A 26,830-nucleotide genomic window follows, 5' to 3' on the forward strand; every position below is an offset into this window, starting at 1 on the left:
TGACTTGGCCTCTGCTTCATTTGCATGTTGATATTACACTGGTGCCTGTGAGAAGGCATGCAAGGAAGTGACTTATCTCTGGTGCATCAGAGCACCTAGCAGGCCAGCACTTGATGTCACCCTGTCTGCTTGTCCTATGAATACCCAGGGGAGCAGCGTTGTGGGAAGAGGGGAACGGAGGCTGCTTTGAGCAAAAGGTGACTTGCTGGAAATCCTCACCCGACACTCGGTACTTCCTGACCCTCTGGGGGCTGAGCTGCCCGGGGCTGCGTGTGTGAGGCTGCCCGTGCTGCCCGTGCAGCACTACCAGGCTCCTACTTCATCCCCAGCTGGGAAATGTGAAAAGTGATTCCCAACACAGCGCAGGGAACCAGCTAACTTCCATGACACCTGCTCTACTTACTGGCCTTCCAAACAGAGAAGCTTCATATAAATAAATAAAACATACATCTATTATAGTCACAGAAAACTAAGTGAATCCCTTTCGGTGACAGTTTGGAGAGGAAAATGAAATCCCTCTACTGAAAAAAAGAGAGTCTCTTTATTTTCTGACCTATGGGCCATGCAGTTTTAATTTCCTCTCTCTCTCTTTTTTTATTCTTTGTAACTTCATGAACCTGCTTAAGGCCACAACGATGTCCCTGAATCCCTCTGCTGTCTGATAGACGAATCACTGCCAGCTTTGCTCAGGCTGCACCCAGGCACAGCTCCCGTGGAAGGCACCTTCCAATCTGCTCACGGGGGGCTGAGCTATGCTGGGGAGGAGAGGCCTCAGAGGAGGGAGGCTCCCGGGGAGTGAGTCCAGTGCCACCAGGCTCTTGTGGGAGCCCAGGCTGGTCGGGCCCCAGAGACGCAGGGTCAAGGTGAGGCAGGAGCCAGGTGCAGAAAGAACAATGCATGCCTCCCTGGGTAGGGGAGTGATGTGTCCTCCACAAGTGAGTGGGGGCTACACAGTGGGCTAGAGTGGCAGGACGTGGTCGTGCCCACCAGCGCACGGTTGGGGGGGGACACAGCCGTGGCACCTGCAAGGCCTGAGCTCCCTCCTTTGTGGGGCGGGTGGCAGGGAAGAGAGATGGCTGTCATTGGGGCCCATGAGCACCTTCCAGGTCTCCAGCCAAGCCCCGCCCCTTCCGCCTGGCCTCCTCTACTCCATTTGGTTCATTCAGCGCCTGCCCTGTGGACAGGCCCCTATGCGAGATGACTCTGTCTTCTTCATGTGGGCACAGGGGGCCTGGCTTGGGGATGGCCAAGAAGGCAGGGGTCGGCCTAACTGCCAGCCCTCATCTGAGGGGCTGGAGGAGTTGGGAGATGTCGCCGGGTGCTGCCAGCCTCAGGTGCTCTGACCCTCAGGGTGCCCTGCTGGTCCCGGTCAGAACCACAGGGTTCTGGGTGTCTCCCACATGGCTCCTTTGTGCGGGCAGGCCTGGGAGGCAGGGATGGAACAGTTCACAGCAAAGAGTGAAAATCCTGAGAGGACTCAGGCAAGTGAGAGAGGAAAAGGTCTTCAGCCAGTGTCCGCCCAACCCATTAAAAAGTCCGCATTGACCTCAGAAAGCTGGGAAGCGGCCTCTGGGGCATTCAGGAGATGCCGGAGCGGGGCCAGATCAGCCCAGACAGCAAGAGCTACCTAGCACGAGGAAGCCCAGCCTGTGTCACAGTCGTGTGGAGAGGGAAGGAACGTGTGAATGTGAGCAAGAGTGTGTGTGTGAGAGTCGTGAACATGTGTGTAGGAGTTATGTGCACGTGACAGTGCATGTGTGAGAGCCGTGAACGTGTGTGTCATGTGCATGCAACAATGCATGGTGTGAGGGTCACGAACATGTGTCGTGCACATGACGGTGCATGTGTGAGGGCTGCAAATGTGTGTCATGTGCATGTGACAATGCACATGTGAAGGCTGTGAACATGTGTGTGCCATGTACACGCGACAGTGCATGTGTGAGGGTTGTGAACATGTGTGTCACGTGCATGTGAAAGTGCATGTGTGAGGGTTGTGAACATGTGTGTGTCATGTGCACACAACAGTGCATGTGTGAGGGCTGCAAACGTGTGTCATGTGCATGTGACAATGCACGTATGAGGGCCGTGAACATGTGTGTGTCATGTACACGTGACAGTGCGTGTGTGAGGGTTAAGAACATGTGTGGGAGAGTGCGTGTGAGAGAGTCGGGAACGTGCTTGAGTCATACGCATGTGCATGCATGTGTGAGGGTCATGAACATGTTGTGTCACGTGCATGTGACAGCATGTGTGTGAGCTGTGTGCACTTGTGTGGGAGTCATGTGCATGGTAGGGAGAGTGCATGTGAGAGTTGTGTGAGGGTGGGTGAGAGTCACGTGCACACGTACACGTGCCCGCCCAGGGGAGCGCCCACTCATCATCTAAGGATGGCTTTCTCATCCTCTGTGGAGGCAGAAGGCCACCCCAGGCCGCTGTCACTGGATGTGCTCAGGGGCAAGAGTGCGGGGCAAAAGGCAGGTTAGGAAAGAGCTGTGTGGGGGCTGAAGCAGCCCTGCCTGCTCCATGCTGTGCCCTCCAAGGCCAGGCCCCCTGCCACCAGTCTGCAAAGCCTCCAGCCTGGCGGGAGATGCGTGAGGCCTCTGCAGTCAGAGCTGCAGGAGGACCTGGGGACTCCGTTTTCCTGGGGGGAGTCCTTCCGGAGCTCCTGCACAACACGATGGTGCCGACCATGGCACTGGTGCCTGTGCTCACCCTATGGGAGGGGGCAGTTCCACTGGGAAGCCCCCTTCACGTGGAGTGAGCCGAGTGCTACTGCAGAAACCTGCAAACACACCTACGCCCTCACCTGCCAAAGAAGCACTACGCCAAAAGTCAGGATGGCAGTGGGATGCGCCGTTACCTGTTCCAGATCCCACGACGTCGCGGCTGGGCGACTCGGCCATGGCGTCGGCGAGCCGCTCCCGCAGGCCCTCCTCTGTGTGCTCCATGGAGGACATGTGCCGCAGCCCGAAGCCCTCAGGCCAGCTCCCGCACACCTCCAGCAGGGTCACGCTCCGGTCGAAGGTACCTGCGGCACACAGGGGACATCTGGATTGAGTCCAGGTTTTCCCGGGGCAGGCTCTTCTTTCTCTGTCTGTCCCTCATGGACGCCCCATGTTAGCACTTCTGTGCGCTGGGTGGAGGGAGACCAGTGCGGGACAGGAACGGGTGGTGCGGGAGAAAGCAGCTCCTGCCGCTGCAGATGGCGCAGACCTCCACGCCACTGAGGGCACTGATTTCAAAACTGCTTCTGAGGAGCTCGGAGGGGCTTCCCTCTGGTCTTCAGGGACTGCTTCAAGAACCGGGACGGGGGAAGGGCCGCCCCCTCCCGAGTTCCCCCAACACATCTCCACTTCTGTTAGAAACAATGGGACTCCACCCGAAATAGCATTCACAAAAGGGGTTGCATGGGCTAAATGGCAAAAAGACTTTCTAAACCACTATGTCCTATAACCTGGACCCCCCAATCTCCTCATTTTACACTAGAAGCGCTGAGAAGCGAGGGCCCAAGAACATAGAGCCACAGTGTGTGTTTGAGAACTCAGATCTCTCGATGCCTCTCTGTGCAACTCATTCTACTCCGCCACAAAGTCTCCCAACTTCCCAAGGACGCGTGCCTAGCCAGGGCCCCATGCAGGGACACCACCAGTAGAGTCGAATGACAGCATCTTCACTAAGGATCACTCTTTAATCCAAAGCTCTCCCCAATTCTGAAAAGTACATGGTGTTCTGCTGAATGCCAAGATTAGGTTTTACGTGCAAGATCACTTCAAAGTCCAAGTTTAAATTATTCTACTCTATTCTACAGCAAGTCTTCTGTGAAAGCTTATTTCATCCCCTCTCTCTTGGAAGGAGATTATTGTCATGCTCTGTTGCTTTAAGCACATGCCATTTCCACAGTGATTAGGTAACTGAATCCACTACATTTATTGGGCTTGGTTCCTGCCAGCACCAGGAAGATGGGGGAAAAATGCAAATGCCAGTGTTTCCCAAAGTTAAAAGTACATGAAACACACACTCTTTATCAGGCCTTGCTTCTCTTCTTTGATCAGCCGTCAGAAACTATCTTCCCTCGGCACGGGGGACTGGGCAGTGTCAGAGCACACTCTCTGCCAATGACAGGTGGTAATAGAGAGGGTGCGAGCCCCGGCCCCGGCAGGCGGCCCTGCCTCTGATAATGGCCAAAGCATCGAGGTGATAACCGTTGGTAAACACTCCGGCAGCCGGGGACTCCATACATCAGCAAAGTGGGCCAGATAATCCTGAACCCTCCTGACCAGACAAAGGCCCCCAGCCAGCCTGCAGGGATTTATATGTGTGGCAAGGGTCACCACCAGCTCCTGAATTTCATCAGCCAACTCTGGCTTTGATTTATCTCTTACCTAATTGTAGAACAGGCTCCTGGCACTGGAAAGTGGGCAGCAGCTGTAACTGCGTCTCCCTGAAGATGCAGCCTTGGCGGTAGGGCTGCTGGCGACTGGCAATGGGGTGCTGCCCTCACTCACCTTCTCTGTCCCACTGAGTAGGGTCAGGGTGGCGTTCTGGGGAGCTAGGTGCTGAGTGTTAGCAAATTTTCCAAGGGCCTGGGCTGAGCGAAGTCAGACACTGGTAGCGCCAGGCCTGGGGACAACACCTAGCCAACATCAGCCCAGCTCCCAAGGACACGCAGGGCTGATGACACCAACGAGCCTTCTGAGTCTACTGCCTGTTCCCCCGTGACGTCAGCCGAGTGCCTCTATCTCCTTTTCCCATCTCTGAAGGGAACTAGTGACTCTTTGCTCTGGCTCCAGGGAGCAGTGCGGTTACGCCAGCTTCCCCGCCCCGGCTGATCTGACAGCACCAGCGGCTACAGCATGGGTGTTTTTCTCCAGGGTCTGTCTGGCACGCCTGTGCCTCATGACTTCAGAAGCCGGAATGATGAGAAAACGAGGACCCTCCTCCTGCCTGGGCACGCAGCTTTCTTGCAGCCAGAGGTGGCTCAGAGCCTGGAGAGCAGGATGGGAGCGGACAGCAGGGCGGCTGCCTCCGGGAGGTGTCCCCATTGCTGACCACACCTTCTGTGCAAGAGGCCAGGGCAGGGCCGAGTCAGGAAGACAACCAAACAAATCAGAATCCAGACCCCCATTACAGCACCAAGCGCTCAGGTGAGAGGGTGGGCCTGCCATGGCTGACAGAGGGTACACGGTATCAGAGGAGAGAACTGAAAGTCATGTCATGGTGCAGAATGCAAGCGGACCTGGATTTAAACCTGGACTCACACATATCCGCTGTGCAACTCCAGGCTGGAGTCGCCAACTCCTCCCCGGGAAGAACGGACAAAACAACACAACCGCATGGAGCCGTCGGGGGCGGAGAGGCTACGTGAGATGAAGCTGGCAGTGCCCGACACGGGGGTGCCCTGCATGTCACCCGTGTGCTCGCCAACAGTCACAAGTGCCTACCTCGGCATCTATACCTTGACCGCCATGATCCTCAGCTCGGCCGAGGAGGAGGAGGAGCGGGAAGCTCGCAGAGGTTAAGTATGTGTTCCTGATTCTCGGCTTGGAACACATTCTGCTTTTTAAAAATATTTTGCCATATTCCCTCCCTATGGAAATGTTACATAGACACAAATATGTAGTATTTATTTCGAAAGCATGGGTGGCTAATCTTAATATCTCACAGCGTGGGCTTGGCGAGCAAGGTCGTCACGTGAGGCAAGGCGGGCAGAGTGTCCCTTCAGGGGTGTAACTCGGGAAGACCATCTTTCTACAAGCTCACTCTATGCACTCGCACACTGCCTCCTGCCCTGTTTCTCTCAACTTGCGCAGAGAACTCCTGTCATCTTCATCCAACACCTTTTAAGACTCTTTCCTGCTCCCGACCAGCCCAAGTCCCTGGGTGTATCATGGTGATGACGAGGAGTCACCCCGCGGTCCGACGGCACACAGGAGGGAAAAGACAGACTGGAGGTCTATTCTGTCAGCCTGGACACATCTAAGAAGCTGTGGGTGGGAGGCAGGAGACCCTGAGGGTGCCCAGCAAAGGAGCACGTGGTCGTTTCCGCTGCCCAGGGAAGTCACAGCAGAGCCCCTGCTCTTCCAGCTGGAAGGGTCCCGGCGGAGGCTATGTAACACCCCCACCCCCCGCCCTTCCTCCCAGCCCGCTGCTGCCCTCCTGGCTGCGGAGTGGAGCGGGGCTGCAGGTGTGTGCATGTCAGCAGGCGCAGGGGTGAACAGGCCAAGCCCTTGGAGGCTGAGGTCACCTCCGGGCTCTTAGGAAACTGCACATCTTGTCGGTGGTGACGGCACAGCTCTCATTCATCTTCTAGCCCAGGGACGCTCCATCAGAGGGGCTGGCCCTTGAGTCCCATTACGTGGGGAAGGGTCAGCTTCGGGGGAGAAGATGCTCACTGAGCGCAGGCCGCTGCAAAGCTCAAAACACACATGCTAGCAATGAAGACGCGCGGAAGCAACGAGCCGCTGGCTGCAGAGCCCTCGCACGTGCGTTACTTCAGCTAACTCAGGCATTCATCAAACACGGATTACTGTCCACATGACAGGAGTCAAGCGCTGCACTGTATGGCGATACAGAGTGGGCCAAAAATCCAGGAGCCCACGCTCAGGGGCCTTCACAGAACGTGGGAAGCAGCAGCAACTGTCACCACGTTAACGACTGGCATTTCCGGAGTCTGAGAGATGTGAGAAACCACACCGAGCACCACAGTCTTCCCAGGAGGCTGCCTGAGAATCTACCCTGCAGGGCCGCCTTGTACCCTGCAGTCTCCGTCACGCTCCAAGATGGGGTTCAAGTCTGACTTTGCTCAATGGAACCCTGCACAACAACTCAGCACATAATGCATATTCACCTACCAGCTCTGATAGTAGGCGGGTTTTTTGTTTTGTTTGTTTTTATCTTTAGGAGTGTAGTTGAGGAAAGCTAGAAATTTATCCAAAAATTGTGTGCTGGTAGACACAACACCACGCAAGCACGATGCCTCTGAAGCCCTTCTGTGGAGCCCAGGTTGATCCGGGACCCCACAGACCACTCCCAAGGCCGTGTTCCACACTGCCGTATGCTGCTCACATGCTCCGCTTCTCCAAGCAGCTCAGAACTCCTGAGGGCATGCATTTCTCCATAATGGGAAACAGCGCAAGGCTTAGTACATCACGCGTGCTCGGAGCACATTTGTTGATTGACTCATCATGACCATCTGAGAGATCTGTTACTCTGGTGTCAACACCCTTTAGGTTGTTGAGCCCAGGCAGCTAGAGCCAGGGTAGGCAGAAAATGGACTTTACATCAGAAGACCGGAGCGGAGAGCAGCCCTACAGCGTCACTCTTTCACCTTCTGTACACTTATTTTAGATTTGGAGATTCTGAGAATGAGAAAAGGCAAAACAAGCTGGGTGGGATGGCACAGAGGGCGGTGGCATCCTGCTACCCAGCTTGGCATCCGGTGTGATCCTCTCTCCCCAGAGAAGAGATGGGGCAGGTTCTTGGGTTTCACAAACCCATTAAAGGCATGCTGTGACAGCTGGCAAGCTGGCAGCGTGTGGGGAGGCGGGGGGACACACGCGCTGCTTTGTACAGCGTTGTAAAAGGGGCAGGGACGCATGGGGGTGGAGGCGGAGCGGGCAGGCGGGATGCTCCCCTAAGCTGATAGTGTCTAATCGTATCCCGCTATTTACGAGACGGTGGCACAGCCTCCGCTTTGCAACCACTAGAGTCAGCCCTGGGTTTGGACTTTGCTGAGAGTCTGCTGATCAGATTTCCAGCAACCAGGGAGGCCAACAAGAAAACCTGCACTACAAGAGGTAGGCCCTGCTAGGTGAGAGCTTGTGATAATAGCAGTGTCTTTGGTAACCAAGAGACTGTCCCATGCACGGTGAAGGCAACCCCTGCACGGCCTCCTCGCTGGGGCACCACACTGCTCCTTGCTGAGCTGACCGCCAGCACTGCCTTCTCCACACCTCAGCTCAGCTCTGATTAGCACCAGGACCCGAGCTTTACTTGGTGCCACAGTCAATCTTACGTGACAACTTGATGGGCTTAAGGGATGCCCAGAGAGCTGGCAAAACATGATGTGGAGTGTTCCTGGAAGAGACTAGCATCAGAACCAGTCAACAGGGTGAGGAAGATCCACTCTCGCCCATGTGGGTTGGCGCTGTCCAGCTGAGGGTCTGAAGAAGACAAGAAGAGGCCGGAGGGACACATTCACTCCCTCTGAGCTGGGACACTGTCTCCTCCTGCCCTTGGACACTGCGGCTCCTGGTGCTCAGACCTCTGGGCCCAGGCTGGGGCTCACACCTTCAGCCCCTCATCCACTGCGTTTTGCGCTTTGGGATCCGACAAGGACTTACACCAGGATTTCCCACGGTGGCACTTCCAGCCGCCCTGGGCCTGCAGCTCACGGCAGCAGCGAGTGGGACTTCAAAGCCTTCCTAATCACACCAGGTAATTCCCATTAGAAATCCCGAGAATGATCTGCTGACACATACATATGACACATACATATGACACATACATACATGTACCCGTCTCCCATTTTGTTTTCCGGGAGAACCCTGACTGATCGGGAGGTCACTGGGATGTCTGCAAGCATATTTCATAGTTCATGATATCGTGCACCATGTCACGACTACCAGATGGGTTCACTGTGGGAGGGCAGGTAGGGCGCAAGGAGATGAGCACTCCGCCTGTCCTCTGCATTCTCTGGGTTGGTTCCCGTAAATAACACACTCTCACCCCTATAGGCAGATGTGGGACTGAGCAAAGGGGCCTGGGCTCCAGCCATCTGTTATGACTCAGATGATCTAAGGCTCATGAAACGGTGACAATCAGTGAACCCTGTATGTCCCGTGTTCATCTGTTTGGCTGTGGGATTTGGGGTTTGGGTAGTAGATTATTTTTAAAGGATTTACTACTCCAGTTTGGAAGCAAACTGAGCAAAGAGTAAAGAAAAGCTTCCAGCAAAGCAAAGGAACACCCCAGCTAATGTTGTAAAGCCAGGAGGTGCCGACAGGCCAGGTGGCGACGGCACGCACACCTGCTCTCACAGGCCCTCGGGGCCCCGAGGGAGAAGGGGCTACATGAACACAGTGCCCCGTGTGGCCAACATGTCAAAGAGGCCTGCAGCAGGAAGAAAAGGCCAGGAGTAACTGAGACACTAAGACTTTCCCTGCAGTTTAACACACAGGCGTCACTGTGACAGCCAGGTCACACTCACAACCGCAGCAGAGGATCCTAACGCAGACCTTGACGGCTCGAACATCAGTTACAAAGTGGGAAATGTAGGCTATAACTGGAATTCCTCCACAGACATTTCTGGTTTCTCCGGGCAAGTGACTGACTCCCTCTGGGACGCAATTTCCACACTTAACACATGGACAATAACTGATTCTCATTTAAGGGGTTCACACTGACATCAATTAATTCCAAAGTAAATAATAATAATATCCTAACAGAATTATAGAATTAACAATAAGATGCTAACAGAAAAATGGTAAAATAATGTTTGAGCTATCCTAGGGTAAGTTACCAAATTTCATTTTCTGTGAACCAGGTAATATAAGCAAGGAACCGTCCCATAGGAGTCTTGCTTTTGCCTAATTAAACATAGTCTTGGTGAGTAGGAGACCTGGGCTCATACGCCACGGCCAGTTATTCTTTTCACCGAATGACCTTGGGAACGTCATTTCCCTTCTTTGGACCTTGGTTTCTTCAACTATAGCCAGTCAGGTGAAAGGTGTCCTTACTAAAAGACATGTCCCTTTGGAGCCTCAGAATGTGGCCTGATTTGGACATAGAGCCTTTCAGTCATAATTTACCATCCTGAACCCAAAGGCCTGTGTTCTTGGAAGAGCAGAGAGAGGGAGATGACAGACACAGAGAAGAAGGCCATATGAAGGTAGAGACGGACACGGGAGTGATGCAGCCACAGGCCAGGGGACGCCGGGAGCCGCCGGGGCTGGGAGAGGTGAGCCTTCACGGAGTGCCACCCTGAGTAGCGCTGTCTGAATGCAGCACATCCGTGGTGATTTCTGACAGCTTCTCCAAGAGAACAGTGCACCTGCAAGCCAGGGAATTGACGTCTGCCTTGCAGGGCTACCGTGAGCATCACATCAGTGTGTTAAGTAAAATCATGGGAGGCTGTTGTGAAACTCCTGCACGGAACCAGACCAGGACAAAATGGATCACTTGTGCTGAACGGGACAGAATTGGACCCGAACTTCGAGGGGCTGTAGACAGGCCCCTGGCCCACCTGTATTCTCAAACAGGAGATTCTGGTCCACCTGAGTCAGTATCCTAAGGACGCCCTTCTGCTTTAACCCTTATTCACGGAAGTAACCTGATATAACCTGAGGTTAACCAATCAGCTTTCCCCCTGTTGGGCCGATGCCTGCTCCCAATGTTCTGATTCTGCCTGGGGAAGCTCTCAGTCTGCTGTAGAGAACCACCCCACGCCTGCGTCACAAATAAAAACCAATCAGGTCTGTAACTGCAGTGTTTACACTGGTTTCTTAGACCAGGGGCCACTCAGAGGGGATTACCCCTGGCTCTGTGAGCAGCACTTCTTGGGGGCCCTGGGATTTTTTAGAGAGTGAAGGTGAGTCCCTGAGGAAATCCTGGGCAGAAGACAGGCAGCCAGCGGAGCAGCCTGTCCCCGTGCAGCGGCTCCACCCAGGCTGACTGCTCACTGCCTACTGTGAGGCAGGGGCCTTCGCTGGCCATGGTGCCCCCTTTCCTGAGGATGCCTTGAGGGCTCGGGGAGCAGGGGGTCGGCCCCTTAGCTCAGAACAAGGTTAGGTCCCTTATGTACCAATGATCTCTCCACATCTGAGGGTGGGGACAGGATTTTCAGCTCCCTGAATTCTTTTAAGTTTTATTTACTTGAAAGCGGGACTGGGGAGGGGAAGAGGGGGAGAAAGACAGACAGATCTTCCACCTGCTGGTTCACTCCATATATGCCCACAACAGTCAGGGCTGGGAAAGGCCCAAGCCAGGAGTCTCTGACCCACCAGGGTCTCCCACATGGGTGGCAGGAGTCCAGGTACTTGGACCATCATCTGCTGCCTCCAGGGCTCATTAGCAGGGAGCTGGATCAGAAGCAGAGGTAGGACTTGATCCCAGGCACTCCGATGTGGGATGTGGGTGTCTCAAGTAGTAGCATAACTTGCTATGTTGCAACACCCACACCCCTAAATTCTTGAATAAATAAATGGAACCACAGTCTGTATGGGTCCGGATGGGATAAGCCAGATTGTAGCTGATGGGAAGTTACTAGTCTAAGCTATCTGAGTGGCGGTACACACTAAGGTAGAAACGCATCATCTACTGACCTGCGAATGCTATTTTCAGAACTCCAGTCCAAGTATATAACCTAGGAGGCCAAGAAACCTTTATGCACCGAGATGCTACTACTTTCACACGGCTTCACAAGGGGTATTTGTTATGTAAATTACACTTAATCCTTGGAGAACAGAAGGTGTGAAGAGGAGACACCCTTTACAGCACATTCAATGTGCAAAGCAAGGCAGAATTATAGAGTGAGCACCCACCAGCAGCCCAGAGAAGTGTCCTACAGGACTCACAGCAAATGGTCACCAAGGAGCCTCCCGAGCCGGGCCAGGGGGCTCTCCTGTTACCTTATACCTTTCTAGGTGTTTTCCACAATTTTTGTAATCAATAAAAACAAAACAAAATTAAAAGAAAAAATAGAAAGGTCGAGTGAGCGAAATGCCTGCAGAGCAGCGTGCCCACTAGGAGCCGGTCAGCCAGCGAGAGGCAGAGCCTGCGCGGGAGGCCCATCCTCGCTCAGCTGCCTCCTGGGGAAGCCCTGAGTGCCACCTCCGCCCGGCTGGGGCCAGGGAGCCTGCAGCTCTGTGGCCCACGTCTGACTCTCCTCCCAGAGGCCCTGGCGGGCCGCACGCGATGCAGTGTGAACCCATCCCTTGCACCTGTGGCACATTTCCTCTCAATTCAGATCAGGAATGTGTACCAACTAGTGTGTGAAAAATGGCAGGAGCAATTCCACCTCTGTACACAATCCATGCCTGAGCTCAGAAAGGGCTTTAAGAACAACTCCGAAAGGAGATTTAAAAATCGAATCCCTTTGCCTGTGACCCTCCACTATCCTTTGGATACACGGCTTCCTAGGAGACACCCTTTCCTGACTGTGAAGGCATGTCTGCGACCTTCACGCATGGTGAGGTCACTGAGCAGGGCCCCAGCAGGTTGCCTGTGAGCCCAGGAGCTCAGTCATCACTGAGGACCCCAGTAAGGAGAGTGTGGGCTGGCTCCTCACTCACACCGACCTGCTGCTGCCCCAGAGTCAGGCCAGCAGTTCCCAGATGGCATCTCGGAGACCCTTTACCCCTCTGCTTTACGTTTTTAAAAATTATTCATCTATTTATTTGAGAGGGAGAGAAACTGAGATCTCATCTTCTGGTTCACTCCCCAAATGCCTGCACCACCTGACGCCTGGGGCTGGGAACTCCGCCCAGGTATCTCACATGAGTGACAGGAGCCCAACTACTTGTGCCTTCACCTGCTGCCCCTCAGCTCTGCATTAGTAGGAAAGCTGGAGTCATTAGCTGGAGCAGGAGTCAAATCCAGGCACTCTGATGCCCTGCAATGGGAGTGGGTGTACTAACTGGCATCTTAACCACTGGGCCAAACACCACCCCCCAAGCCCAGTGCAGTCGTGACTTCTACCCCTCCACCTGAGAAAGGAAGAATCATTTTGCAGAATATTGCAATGAAATGGCTCCTTCAGTATACTCTGGCCTGCTTCTGAGGATGGAGAGAAAATGTGCACTCAGCATCCTGTATAGGATTCCCCCGGAAAGGCTCAGAATTCACTGGAAGATGCAGCGTGTCCTCGGAAACCGAACAACTCCTTGAATGGAAACATTTCACGGAACCGTATCTCTCAAGGCAACAAACACATAAAGTAGGTTTTCTAGGACAGTCCTGATGGGAAATAGTTGGGTCAGATATCAGGAAAAGAGAACTTAAATACCTGGGTGTCTATTTTGTGCCACACAGCGCTAAGCACTTTATATACATTATACGTCATCTAAATCATCCCAAGAATTCAATTATATTGATGCAATTATTCCCATTTTACAGATCAAAAAAGTGAGGCAAAGAAAAGTAGCATTTTTGTTCAAGGTGACAATATCAAGTGTTCAGCCAGGATTCTGTGTTCCTCTGACTCTAAAGCTTACACTTGCTACCTGAAACGTACGCTGAATGTTTTTAAAAGTTTATTTATTTTTCTATTTGAAAGGCAGAGTGTCAGAGAGCGAGAGCGAGAGAGAGAGAGATTGTCCATCTGCAGGCTTCCTCTCTGAATGCCAGCAAAAGCTGGGGCTGGGCCAGGCAGAGGCCAAGCCCAAGAAGTCCACCTAGCTCTCCCACGTGGGTGGCGGAGACCCACGTGCTTGAGCCAGCACTTGCTACCTCCCAGGATGTGCATTAGCAGGAAGCTGGATTAGAAGCAGAGGTGGGACTTAATCGCGGGTTCTCTGATAGGGGATGCAGGCACCCCACGCAGCGGCTTAACCTGCCGCACCACAATGCCAGACTCCTTCACCTGAATTTTGGTTTTGAAAATCTGGCTGCAGTACGGAGAAGGGGGTTTTCAGCTCAGTTGTCCTATCTAAAATTTTACAGAGGTTCTTACAGTTGGGCAGCTGGGGTGGGGGGAGCAACCCCCTACAATCCTGTGATTTGCGCTCTGTAAGTTAAGTCAAATGTGAGGCTTTCCACGGAGAACTTTGAAGTCTGAAAGCAGGGGCCAGGACGTCTTCTGTTTTCCTTAATCAAAGATGTTTCCAAAACCATCGGATTTATCACGACCGGGCTGCAGATGTGACGCTCGCGCTGCACACAGCCCCGAGCGGCCTGTGCTTGTGGATTATCCCTGACCCCTGCTCTCCCCGTGCGGCTCTGCCTTTCCTCAGAGGGAGACCTCTCGGCTTCCCCTGCTCGCTGAGGTGTTTGGGGCCACACTCTGCAGGCCTGGGTCTGGGCTGGACTCTGGGACTTCAAAGGCCAAGGAGGGATGGGTGGGCAAATGGGTTCCTACTTGAGCCAGGATCTATTTGCTCCTTCCCAGGAGGCCCTGGGCCAGCAGCTTCGGGGAAAGGCAGGGAGGAGCCCACTCAGCGCTGAAGGGGAGGGTCTTGCTGTGGCTGAGGCGCTGATTGGGTGTGTTGTTTTGGTAGCCACCTAATTACAGGGGCTTTACAGTGGCACTGCCCGCTTGGGCAACAGGCAGCTCTATTTGCAGTGTGCATGGTCAGCTTTGTAGCACCCTCCGCCACCTAAGCTGTCAGCTCTCACTCCAAGGCATGAATCTGCACCACTATTTCAGTTGCAGGGGGCTCGGGACAAAGAGCCGGGCCCGGCCTGTGCTTGTGCTGGTGGGTACGGCACACAACAGGATCCTGACATTCCAGGCCCCTCCACTGAAGCTGCTCAGGCAAGACCTGAACTCAGGGCCCAAGGAGGGTAAGACGAAAAGCAGCACCACTGGTCACTGGAGGGGCGTGAGGATGGTTTCTGCAAGGCCTGGAGGCCAGCGGGGGACAAGGGGACATCCTACAGCGGGGCTGGGGGAGGGCAGTCTGAGCACCGTGCTCCTCCCGTGGGAGCAGCGAGCAGAGTCTCACGAACGCCATGCCTGTTTCCACAGGATCAGCACACTTTTTCACAAAATCGTCTCACTTTGCTTACAGGACCACGGCAGAGCGCCACAGGCAGCGCAGATGCTGTCTGCTCCACTTCACGGACGAGGCTACAGAGGCTGGTCCCCTTTGCCTCCCACTGCGCAGGGCGGCCGTGGCAGCATCCATGAAGGTTTCCGTGAGCAGGCAGGCGCTTCCCCAGGCCTTCTGTTGCACGGGGACTGCCCTGTCTGCCTGTCTGGTCTCGCAGTCATGGGGCTGAGGGTGGGGCTTAGCCTGGTAGCACTTGAGTGCATCATCCTAGGCCTGTTTAAGGGGACCCCACACCTGAACCAGCGGGGTGCCTGGGGACTGTCATTTCCTGCCTCGACACATCAAAGTATTTGTGCAGCCATGGTGGGGGCCACACTGACTCTGCAGCACAGGTCTGGAGACCAGAGAGGAGGCAGGGAGACGCTGAGGTGCTGCAGGAACACACACAGGGTAAGCAACAGGCGCAGAAGCCTCAATGGTGGCAATAATCCCTGGCACTACACACTGCTTTGCCTTGACGCCATGCTCCCGTAGGCCTCTGCTCCCTTATCTTCACCGCACCTTGCAGGAGGACGTCAAGGCGATGCTTACCAGTCCCCTTTCCACAGCTGAGCACGTGGCATAGGAGTATTCCACGTGTGGCCTGCCCAATGGCACACAGGGAGGTCTGCTGGACCTGCAGCCTCTCAGGCCCCAGCCAGGCCTGCAACATCAGATTCCACCTTTAAATGAGGTCCCCAGGCACCTGTGTGCTCGCTAAAGCTGGACGGCCACTGCTCACCTCTGTCCCAGCCCCAGAGCAGTTTGCGGCTCCTGGCTCTTTGTAGTACTTCAGGTTCAACCTTCTCTAAAGCCAAGGAGCTGGAGGCCCAGGCTGGGAATGACGCGCAGTCTGCGACAGAAGCAGCAGCAGACAGAGGCTTGGGTGTGCGGCAGCCACGACTCCTCAAGCCGATGCTGCCGCCATCTCCCCTCCTTTTCTCCTCCTTCCCACCCCATGAGTTCAATCCCCATAGCGGCCAGTCCCTCGGCCTCTTCCCTCAGCTCCAGCCTCATGTTAATGCACCCAAGGGCCTTCCCACCTGGCTACCCGGGTGGGCCCATGAGGGGCCTCCCTTTGTCTTTCTCCCTCACAGGCCCAGCTGTCTGTAGGCTGGGGGGGGGGTCCTCACCTGCCTGCAGGACATTCCTGCTCGGCCCTGCCCAGATAATGGTGTTAACCTGGTTATGACTTCCTGCCAGCTCAAGGGTCTCCCTGGCAGGAGCTCGGGGCCAGGATTCTCCCTTCTTGCTCCCCGCTTCACCCTGGCAGGGCCAGGCAGGATGTTATTCATTTCCACAGCTGAGACGCAAGCTGAGAGGGGCCGGAGAGATTCCTGTTCCCCCTCCTCGTGTAAGAAATGCCAATTCCCCCCATGAGGAGGAAGCACCGTATTTTGTTTCTGCTGTAGTCAGGCAAAGAGCAGATTTATCACCAGCCCAGGATGAGTGTGTGTGAGCGAGTGTGTGAGCAAGTATGTGAGCATGTGTATGAGTGTGTGTTTGTGAGCACATGTATCTGTGCGCGAATGTGCGTGTGAGCATGTGTATGAGTGTGTGTAAGCATGTACGTGTGAGCATGTGTGTGAGCACATGTATGTGTGTGCATGTGAGCATGTGTATGTATGAGCAAATGTGCGTGTGAGCATGTGTATGAGTGTAAGTGTGTGTGTGAGCATGTGTATGAGTGTGTGTAAGTGTGTGTGAGCATGTGTATGAGTGTGTGTAAGTGTGTGTGAGCATGTACGTGTGAGCGTGTATATGAGTGTGTGTAAGCATGTACGTGTGAGCATGTGTATGAGTGTGTGTAAGCATGTACGTGTGAGCATGTGTATGAGTGTGTGTAAGTGTGTGTGCGTGTGAGCATGTGTATGAGTGTGTGTGTGTGCATGTGAGCATGTGTATGAGTGTGTGTGTGAGCATCTGTATGAGTGTGTGTAAGTTTGTGTGTGAGCATGTGTGTGTGTGTGAGCATGTGTATGAGTGTAAGTGTGTGTGTGAGCATGTGTATGAGTGTGTGTAAGTGTGTGTGAGCATGTGTATGAGTGTGTGTAAGCATGTACGTGTGAGCATGTGTATGAGTGTGTGTAAGCATGTACGTGTGAGCATGTGTATGAGTGTGTGTGTGCGTGTGAGCATGTGTATGAGTGTGTGTGTGTGTGCGTGTGAGCATGTGTATGAGTGTGTGTGTGAGCATGTGTATGTGTGTGTGTGAGCATGTGTATGAGTGTAAGTGTGCGTGTGAGCATGTGTATGAGTGTGTGTAAGTGTGCGTGTGAGCATGTGTGTGAGTGTGTAAGTGTGTGTGAGCATGTGTATGAGTGTAAGTGTGTGTGTGAGCATGTGTATGAGTGTAAGTGTGTGTGTGTGAGCATGTGTATGAGTGTGTGTAAGTGTGTGTGAGCATGTGTATGAGTGTGTGTAAGTGTGTGAGCATGTGTATGAGTGTGTGTGTGTGAGCATGTGTATGTGTGTAAGTGTGTGTGTATGAGCATGTGTATGGGTAAGCGTGAGTGCATGTGTGTGCTTATGTGTGTGTGAGAGAGAGCACGCAGGAACTTATCTTTTTATCTTCAGACCTGAAGTACACAATGGATTAGAGGAAAATCGGCTTCCTCCATAGGGAGGAATAAAAATACAAAGAAAAGGCCAAGGCACCAGGGGCCCCTGGCAGGGCGGCAGAGACTTCAGTGACTCCACCTGACAGCACTAACCCCTGATCTGACCTTGAACTAGGAGTAAGAGTGGAACAAAGGAATTCATTTCTCACCAGGTTTCATTCAAGTTTTGGAGATGCCTTTGGGGTTGAAAAGCTACTAGAATAGCTTTCTCATATCCCTCAGATGGTCAGAAAATCAAACCTGATAAACGGGTACCCTGGGGCCAGCGCCGTGGCACACAAGGTTAATCCTCTGCCTGTGGTGCCAACATCCCATATGGGCACCAGTTCTAGTCCTGGTGGCTCCTCTTCCAGTCCAGCTCTCTGCTGTGGCTCGGGAAGGCAGTGGAGGGTGGCCCAAGTACTTGGGTCCCTGCACCCGCATGGGAGACTGGGAGGAAGCACCTGGCTCCTGGCTTCGGATAGGTGCAGCTCTGGCTGTTGCGGCCATTTAGGGGGGGAACCAACAGAAGGAAGACCTTTCTCTCTGTCTCTCTCACTGTCTGTAACTCTACCTGTCAAATAAATCTAAAAAAAACCCCAAAAAACCAAAAAAACAGGTACCCTGTAGGTCTCACACAGTCTTGGCAGGAGGCGTGTGCACTTGGGACTGGGCGCTGCTAACCTGGGAACCGGGAGCTGCCAGCAACAGCCTCATGGGAGCCTTCCTGGTGCTCCCGAGACTCAACTGCTGCCCTCCAGAATCAGAAAGAGCTCACCCTGAGGTTATCTGACACCCCACAGATGGCCCCGGCATAGGTCCTGCCACACGACAGGCACCCAAGTTTGCTGAATGGAGAGGTGAAAGAACAGGCCTGCACTACAGCATGAGCTGATCTGTGTGCCATGGGCCTGAAAGAAAACTTGCCCAGGCATTCATTCTGCACCCACCCACCCACCTCCTCCCAGGCAGCACCACCCTGCAACCTTTCATTCTCAAATAACTCCAAATAGTGGCAAGGGGCAGAATCACTGTGTGTGCAGGTGTGGGTGTGTGTGTGCACACACATGTGCATGCTATGGGTTGTCCATCTGTCCACTGATGGACACTTGGGTTGTGTTCCTATCTTGCCTGGTTGTGAACAGTGCTCTAGCGAATGGGGTGCAGGTTTCTTTATGAAGTGGTGATTGTATTTTCTTGGGGGAACAGATTAAATATACATAATACAAGTTATTTAATAATGTAAAATAGCTCTAAACAGGAGATGTCCCTGGTTTTTTACTCAGTAGGTCTCTTATGCCTATTATATTAAAATAACTGTAATTTATGTTTCCATTTTGTTCTAGAAAGACAATGCCCAAAGCCAATAGTTTGGGAATGGCTACTTATCTGGACTATTCATTAATACAATGAGAGTGTTTGAAGTCAATAAATTTGCAATTTCACACCAGGTGCACAGGTCCTGTCAATCACTCTTAGGAGTAATAAATACCTCTGGTTGCGACAGGCCTTATTCACGACCTTACTCCTGAGAGTAAATGAATCAGGCATGCTTTGTGAGTCGCACGCTGGGGACACTAGGCAGTGCAAGGTCTTCAACACAGAAGCAGGTGGAGCTGGCTCTTTCAGCGGCAATAACCCTACAATGTCCTACCGTCTACATATGGCGCCTCTTCCCCACTTCGTTCTGAGTCAGCTTCACACATTCAGAGGCATTTCCGAATGCTGGGTTACATTCAGGCCCGTTACCCCACAGAGCAGAACTGGCGATCAGCCCAGCCGCACCAGGCAGCGGGGAAGGACTGTGGTCAGAACACGGGCAGAGGCTGGAGCTGGACCAACAACCCCAGCGCAGCATCTCTGCTGGCTCCCAAACACGCCAGTGCTCAGGGTAGGGTGAGCACTTCCAACGCCAGCCAGCCAGAGCCTCACTAGAACAGCGGTCATGACCACAGGGATCACAACCTTAGGGCAGAAGGTGTGGGTGTGGGGTGTGATCGGCGCAGTCAGAAAGAACCTCAGGTTCTCCAGGAACGCTTGGAGCACCATTCCCAGGCTTCCCTGGTGAGAGGAATCCCAGGGGAGGCTTCCCGGGGGTGGATTCTCCGCCCTTCTCCGGGATATGCTGATGCAGTGGTTCTGGGATACAGTCAGATTCTTATTCAGGAACTCTGGGAACCACTGCTGTAGAGCAGTAGGTCCTCAAACTGAGCATTAAGAACTTCTGCCCCAGGGGCCGGCGCTATGGATAGTGGGTGAAGCTGCCACCTGCAGTGCCGACATCCTGTATGGCTGCCGGTTTGAGTCCCGACTGCTTCACTTCCCATCCAGCTCTCTGCTATGGCCTAGGAAAGCAGTACAAGATGGCCCAAGTCCTTGGGCCCCTGCACCCATACGGGAGACCCGGAAGAAGCTCCTGGCTCCTGGCTTTGGATTGGCCCGCTCCAGCCACTGCAGCCATTTGGGTAGTGAACCACTGGGTAGAAGACTTCTCTCTCTCTCTTGCTCTTTCTCTCTGCTTCTCTGTAACTCTGCCTTTCAAATAGATAAATAATTTTTTTAAATAACCTCTGCCCAACTGGGAAAACATGTGAGTGTTCTCCCACAGCCACGGCAGCTTGGTGGAACACAGCCCAACACCCTAAAAGCAAACTGACTAGACGGGGAAAGTGCTGCATACTCCCACCAGTGCTGGGCTTCCTCTGGTTTTCCTTCTCCCTCTCTGACCACCCCCAAGTCTCCCCACAGCCCCGCTCTTCCTGATTTGCAACCCTGACTGTGGTGCTCCTGATGGTTCCACCACACTCTGCACACTTTTCCTGAGTGCACTCACTCACTCCAGCAGCTGCACATACAAGCAGCACGCTCCGGACTTCCCAAATGCACCTGCCCCTCAGTTCTCGCCTGGCTCCAAACCCAGGCAGGGGACACCAAACACATTCCCTTGGATGTCCCACAGGTACCTCAACAAGTCCAAAACAGATTTCCTAAGTGAACGGCGACGCCATCCCCTCAGCTGCCCCTTCCCTACCCCTACCTCCAGCTGATCAGGAAGGGCTGTGGACTTAACCTCCTAAGCCCTCTTGAACTTGTCCTCTACTCTCTATAGCTACCGGAATTCAGCTCAGTTCTCACAGAGTTTACTCTATCTTTACTTTCAATTCATTCTTTTAAAAAAAGATTTTATTTATTTATTTGAGAGGTAGAGTTACAGGCAGTGAGAGGGAGAGACAGAGAGAGAGGTCTTCCATCCATTGGTTCACTCCTCAAATGGCTGCAACAGCCAGAGCTGTGCTGATCTGTAGCCAGGAGCCAGGTGCTTCCTCTGGGTCTCCAATGCGGAAACAGGGGCCCAAGTGTTTGGGACATCTTCTACTGCTCTCTCAGCCATAGCAGAGAGCTGGATCAGAAGTGGAGCAGCCAGGATTAGAACCAGTGCCCATATGGGACTAGAACCTGTGCCATAGGCAGAGGATTAACCTACTGTGCCGGCCCCTCAATTCATTCTTGTTGCTACCAGTGTGACTTTTCCTGCAACTGCAAATGTGTGCATTCTACTCCTCTGTCCTTAAGACAAAGCCCACTCTTTGGAGCATAACTGTCCATCACCTGCACCCCTGCCCTGTTCACCAGACTGCACACTACGCCTGCCCCTGGGCCTTGCCTGCCCCCACCACCATGCCTCCCCCTCACTGCCTCTACATGTGCTGCCTGTTGACCCTGGAATGTTCTTCCTTGATAAAGTTCCAGTCATCCTTGAGGGCTTGGGCCAGCTAGGGAAGTCCAACACTCCCCTGCTTGTCTGAGATCATCCAACAGGTCTTCACAGAGAGCAACTGACCCATCACCCGGGACAGCAGTCGGTCAAACTCTGGCCAGTACACTGACTGCTGGGCATTTTTGTGGAGTAGACTATGCACAAGAGCAAGGCAGCACTTTCTGGTCTGTCCTTCCATTAGGCTGCAAGCTCCTGCAGGGCAGGATCTGATTTTCATTCATTCTTTTTTTCTTTTTTATGCTCTGTGTCCCCAGTGCATAGCGCAGTGCCTCAGTTCCTGGCACCTGGCAGGAGGAAGGAAAGGAAGAAATCAAGGCTATTTCATGGAAAAGGAATTGGTATTGGTGTGTGTATGTTTCTTCAAAAACAGGACATGGAGGGAGGAGACAATGATGGTGTATTTCAGACCAACAGCAGATGCACCAAGTGACACGCAGCTGCCTCCTGCAGACTCAAGGCGCATCCCCAGGGCGAGCTCCTCTGTGGGGCCTGCCTGAAGTCACCCCGCCACAGCACCTGCACACCCCGAACACAGCGCCCCTGGGAGTGTGGTGAAGCGGTCTGCTCTCACGTCTGCTCAGCGTGGCTCGGCACGCGTTTTCTTACTTGTGTCTGCAGAGCCTACCTGGGAGTGGTTGGGATCTGTCAGGGTATGGGGATGGCTCTGCTTGGCCCGTTGTTCAGTAGCTGTGCTATCAGGGCAAATCTTGGCTCACTTTACCCATCAATAAAATGGGAATCACAGAAATCACTCCGGCATGGAGGAATGCACTGGACACAGGATAACGTGCGGGGCAGGCTGAGTGTGCTACTGCCTCCACAGTCCTCGCCAGGGCCCCGCGGCACTCTGCTTCGGAAAGCAGCCAGGGTGCGACCGGGAATGCTCTCTGGCAGAGGTGGGCCGGGAGGCCAGGATTTGCAGAGACATCTCATACAGTATCCCTTTCAGGCATCTAATGAAATTTCTCCCCTGATTTTTCAATCACACTAAAATGGCCTGACAATGAAAGGACGCACCTCCTCCTCTGAGGGGTTACCAATGCCCTTTGTGTGGGTTACAGCACCTCTTCCAAAGCAACGGCCTTCCACCCGGGAGAGGCACTCGGAGCCCAGAGGCCTGTGGGGCACGGTGCTCCTCGCCCCTGTTGCTGCCTCCACACCTCCGAGGGCAATCCCTCAACTGTGACGGGGCTGTGGCACCTGCACCTCTGTCTGTTCAACCACTGCTGCCAAGTGCCCAGGAAGTGTGACGCTCGGGTGCACGACCACACCAGCACCTCTGGCCTTCAAGCTCACCACCAGCACCTCTGGCCTTCAAGTTCACCACCAGCACCTCTGGCCTTCAAGTTCACCAGCCTCCACCCAGCCCTGGCTTTCACCCTCACTCCAGCAGCCCCTCACCTAAGCCTTCACGCTGTACTCCAGGCCACTTCCCACGTGTGGAGCCTAGAAATCCCACCTTTGCATCATCAGTCTGTCTACCTCCCTCCCTGCCTTACTCTCACTCATGACCTTCTTCAACCTCCCAGAGCCTGCCAACCCCTGACTGTCCCAGTCCCCTGGCTTCTTCCTGCTGGTGACCCTGGGTCACTGCCTATCCTAGTGCTGAGGACACACAGACCTGACACCCTCACTCACTCCCCGCTCCCACCTGCCTCATGAGCCACGCCTGCTTTGCCAGGCCCGCTCGGCCCAACCTGTCCAACCATCTACTTCCTCTGCTCCTGCTCCTAGGCTACTGAGCTGTGTGCAGAAAAACCACACACTTGTGTCAACTGGCACCATGACAAATTTATCAGCCAGGCCCTCCTCGCTCTTCCACCCTTATTTATTTCTTTTTCCCATTTGTTCCTGGTCAGTTCCCTCCTGTATTTCCCCCTGTTCTCAAGCTCCCCAAACCTGTCACAACTCTCTCCTCATTCCGGGCAGATGACCTGCCAACTAACTGCCTCTGGGATTTCCTTTCTAGTTCTTTCTTTTAAAGATTCAGAAGTCCATGCATCTTAAAAGCGACCCAGTGTGGGAGTGACAAGCACACAACACAGCCCCTGAAGAATCGCCCAGCCAGCCAGTCAGGCATAGCGGGAGCCAGGCCTCCTCTGACGGGCAAAGGCAGGAGTGGGAGTGTAGGCTGGGGAGCATGAGCACAGCTTTCCCCATCTTAGCTTCCTGCTGAATACATTCTGGAGAGTTTTTGATTTTGCCCTTGTCACTTCTGTTCTTCATCAGAGAACTGTACTGTGTGAGGCCGAGTGGCATCCTAAGGCGGAGGAGGAAGATGATTCCAGCAGGCGAGGCCTTGCCCCAGGCAGGTGGTTTATAATCCAGATAACCCCGTGCCCTCTCTGGAGGAGAAGGGACGGAGAAGCCATTCTTCCTGGGAGGGGGAGGGTATACTTCAGAATCAGCCTGTGATCAGAAAAGACGTATCTACAGTGGCCAACAGGGGCTAACATGACATCTTAACTCTGCCGTGGTTGCCAAGTTCCACGTGCCCTGCGGCCTGCCCCCTTCTCCAGGCTCCTCCCTCCCCAAGCCCTCACTTTTGGCAAAGTCACGGTGAATTTCCATCAGCTTCTCCAACACACTGCACCTCCTCTCAGCTCTGGGTCTTTCCTTCCTTGCCTTGCTCATCCCGACCACAGCTTACAGAGAACTCCTCGGACGGCTTCCCTGATGCTCCCCAAGGTCAGGCCTTTGAACCTCCCCTGGCCACACAGAGTGTGAGAGCGTCGGCTTCTTCCTGCAGAGCGCGAGCCTTGCAAGGGCAGAGGAGCCACTCTGCCTTGCTCTCTCACGGTGTCGTCAACACCCATCGCTCCCCTCCTACACTGGTCCCAGAGAAGCCAGGAGGGCCGGCGTCAGCACAGCACTCCCATCAGCACTTGGCTGGGAGAGAGCCCCAGAAGGTCAGCGAGGCCTAAGAGGGAACCAGTTTGGATGAGCAGACAGAGCTGACGCTGCAGGTGCCGTGTCTGACATCACATGTCTGACAAAGGAGAAGGGACTGGCAAGAGGATGACTCTTTACAACCCAGGGCACTGAATGGCAAAGCAGGATTTCGGAGGTTGAACTCGGCTTCCTCTAAGCCAGGCGGCTTCACCCATCCCAGCTCGTTCTGGGTGTCAGTGAGGCCTCTGTTGGCCGTGACTGCAGGGCTCTGCAGGCCTGGGGTTTTGTGCAGGTGTGGTCTTCACCCTCAGCCTGCTGCCCGGGCTCCTGGCCCATCTGCTCTCTGACCTTACAGCTGACATCCACCTGTCTTAGCTCACCCAAGACCTTCTTGTCGACCATACTTCATCTGGCCCACTACACCCACGCCTGCTGCAATGACCTGACTTGAACAGCCAGCACCAAACAAAGCAGTGGGCTTGGTGGAAGGAAGAGAAAGGGGGAGGCACTCCGGAGAGGGTGCCCCATGGAGGCTGAACCGAGTGAGAACGCTGACACAGATTTGCGTCTCTTTCTAGGCAAAATGCCCAACTGGCACTGTTTTTAGAGGAATTAAGCTGCTTTTGACTTAGACAGAGGATAATCACAAGTTCCTGGAGGATAATAGTGAGCAGGGAATCTGTCTGTGGAGACCTCTGATCACACACAGGCCTGGTAGAGGAATGGAGCGGGTGTCAGCTCGCCTGCCATCCTGCTGTTTGGCACAAGCCTCTGCATTAACTTTCTCAGCTGGGGCTGGACAGCAACTGGTGAGATTTTCAAATAAACAAAGGTGCAAAGTCCACACCAGGACCACAGTCGGACTCTCTGGGGTATAGTATTGAGGCTCGAGTATCTGTATCTTTCAGGGCCCACCAGTGATCGTGAGGCACTCCCTGTGGCTGTAACGCATGGTGAGATCCTGTCTCTGTCCAGGTCAGTGTCTGCTTGAGGCCCTTATGGCCAACAGCACAGGACACAGACTTTCGAGACTCTGCTCCGTCACCGTATACAACAGGCTGCTGAATGGAAGGGCTCAGTCTGCTGCACTGCTACATTTTTATTTATTTTGTTTTTTATTTTTAAAAGCATATAAGTTTTTTTAAAAAGTATTTCCAGGGGCTGGCACTGTGGCATAGCGGGTAAAGCCACCACCTGCAGTGCTGGCATCCCACATAGGTACTGGTTCGAGTCCCGGCTGTTCCATTTCCTTTCCAGCCATCTCTGCTATGACCTGGGAAAGCAGTGGAAGATAGCTCAAGTCCTTGTGCTCCTGCACCCACGTGGGAGACCCGGAGAAAGCTCCTGGCTCCTGGCTTTGGATCAGCGCAGCTCCAGCCGTTGCAGCCATTTGGGGAGTGAACCAGCAGATGGAAGACCTCTCTCTCTCTCTCTCTCTCTCTCTCTCTCTCTGGCTCTACCTCTCTGTAACTCTACCTTTCAAATAAATAAATAAATCTTAAAAAAAAAAACACACAAGTATTTCCATTCTATTTGAGAGAGAGAGACAGAGCAAGAGAGCGAGAGTACTCTTCCATCCACTGGTTTATTCTCCAAATGCCCCAGGGCCAGGCCAAGCCACAGCCAGGAGCCTGAAACTCATTCTGGTCTCCCACATAAGTGGGAGGGATGCAAGGGCTTGAGCCATCAGCTCTGCCTCCCAGGGTGCGCTGTCAGGAAGCTGGATAGGACACGGAGGAGCAGCAGTCAAACCAGGCTCCCCAGTAAGGCAGCAGGCATCCTGGGAGGTGTCGCAATTGCTGTGCCAGCCCTGCCCTTGGCGGCATTTCCAGAATGGGATAGGAGCCCTCCCAGCTGTCATGAGCAGGCCTCGATGCAGGCATCCGGAACCAAACCACCCTCTGCACCACACAAACCAACCCTCCTTAGAGGGGACACGGGGCTGGTGTGGCTGAGAAGTGACTTTTGGAGTACACAGGAATCTCTCACTTTCCTTTAGAAGGAAATCTCACAGACCGCATGGACAGAAGCAACTTCATTTCTGTAGTGTGGTGATCGCTTCCATCTACCCAGCCCTGTGACAACTGGGGCATGCTCACTGAGGACATGAATGACAAGGCCTGCCTTGGGCTTGGGCTTGCTCTGCCCCTGTGTGCAGCTGGCCCAGTGAGAGATCTGGGCAAGCGGGAGACTCCCACATGGCCACACCGCCTCTCTCGCTGTGCCTGACATCAAGAAGGAAACAACACACTTAAGAACCAGGCCCTGAACCATCCCCCTAAGTTTGTGACTTCCTTCATGGCTGACTGGCAACATCTCATTGTCACTTCCCTGTCAACTGCTCCTGGAAAGCTATGGCCCAGGCATGTTCTTAGATGCCTGAATTTCTTAAAATTGAACAATCATGAGCAGGTGTTAGAGTGCAGCAGGTTAAGCTACCACTTATAACATCTACATCCCACATCAGAGTGACTGGGATTGAACGCCACCTCTGCTTCTGATCCAGCTTCTTGCTAAAATGCACCCCAGAAGGCGGCAGGTGATGGCTGGAGTACTCGCATCCCTGCCACACAGATGTGAGACCAGGATGGAGCAACTGCCGCTCCTGACTCTGGCTTGGCCCTGGCCATTGCGGGCATCTAGAGGCATGAACCAGCAGATAGGAGGTCTCTCTCTCTCTTTACATAAAAATAAATAAATCAACTTAAGGAAAAGAAAATCTATTTTTTCCATTCCAGAATGATTATTAAAGCCATCCCTGGAGGGGAAGTGTACTTGAAAGCTATTACTGGGAGCTGAGCAATAGTATGTGA

The 26,830-nt window shown here is 53.7% G+C and overlaps 1 protein-coding gene across 20 annotated transcripts in view; it reads right to left on the minus strand.

Annotated features, from left to right (window-relative positions):
* Positions 1-26,830, minus strand: part of BCAS3 (BCAS3 microtubule associated cell migration factor) — a 611,182-nt gene that overhangs the window by 19,608 nt on the left and 564,744 nt on the right. For all 20 annotated transcript variants that reach the window (XM_070060998.2, XM_089317313.1, XM_070061000.2 and 17 more), the window contains one exon: positions 2,861-3,028. In XM_070060998.2, the coding sequence (XP_069917099.1) occupies positions 2,861-3,028 (168 nt within the window). The remainder of the gene's footprint in view (positions 1-2,860; positions 3,029-26,830) is intronic.

The sequence above is a fragment of the Oryctolagus cuniculus genome, chromosome 17 (assembly GCF_051225735.1).
Source record: "Oryctolagus cuniculus isolate XC-2025 breed Fujian yellow rabbit chromosome 17, ASM5122573v1, whole genome shotgun sequence".
In the NCBI taxonomy this organism is placed as follows: Eukaryota; Metazoa; Chordata; class Mammalia; order Lagomorpha; family Leporidae; genus Oryctolagus; species Oryctolagus cuniculus.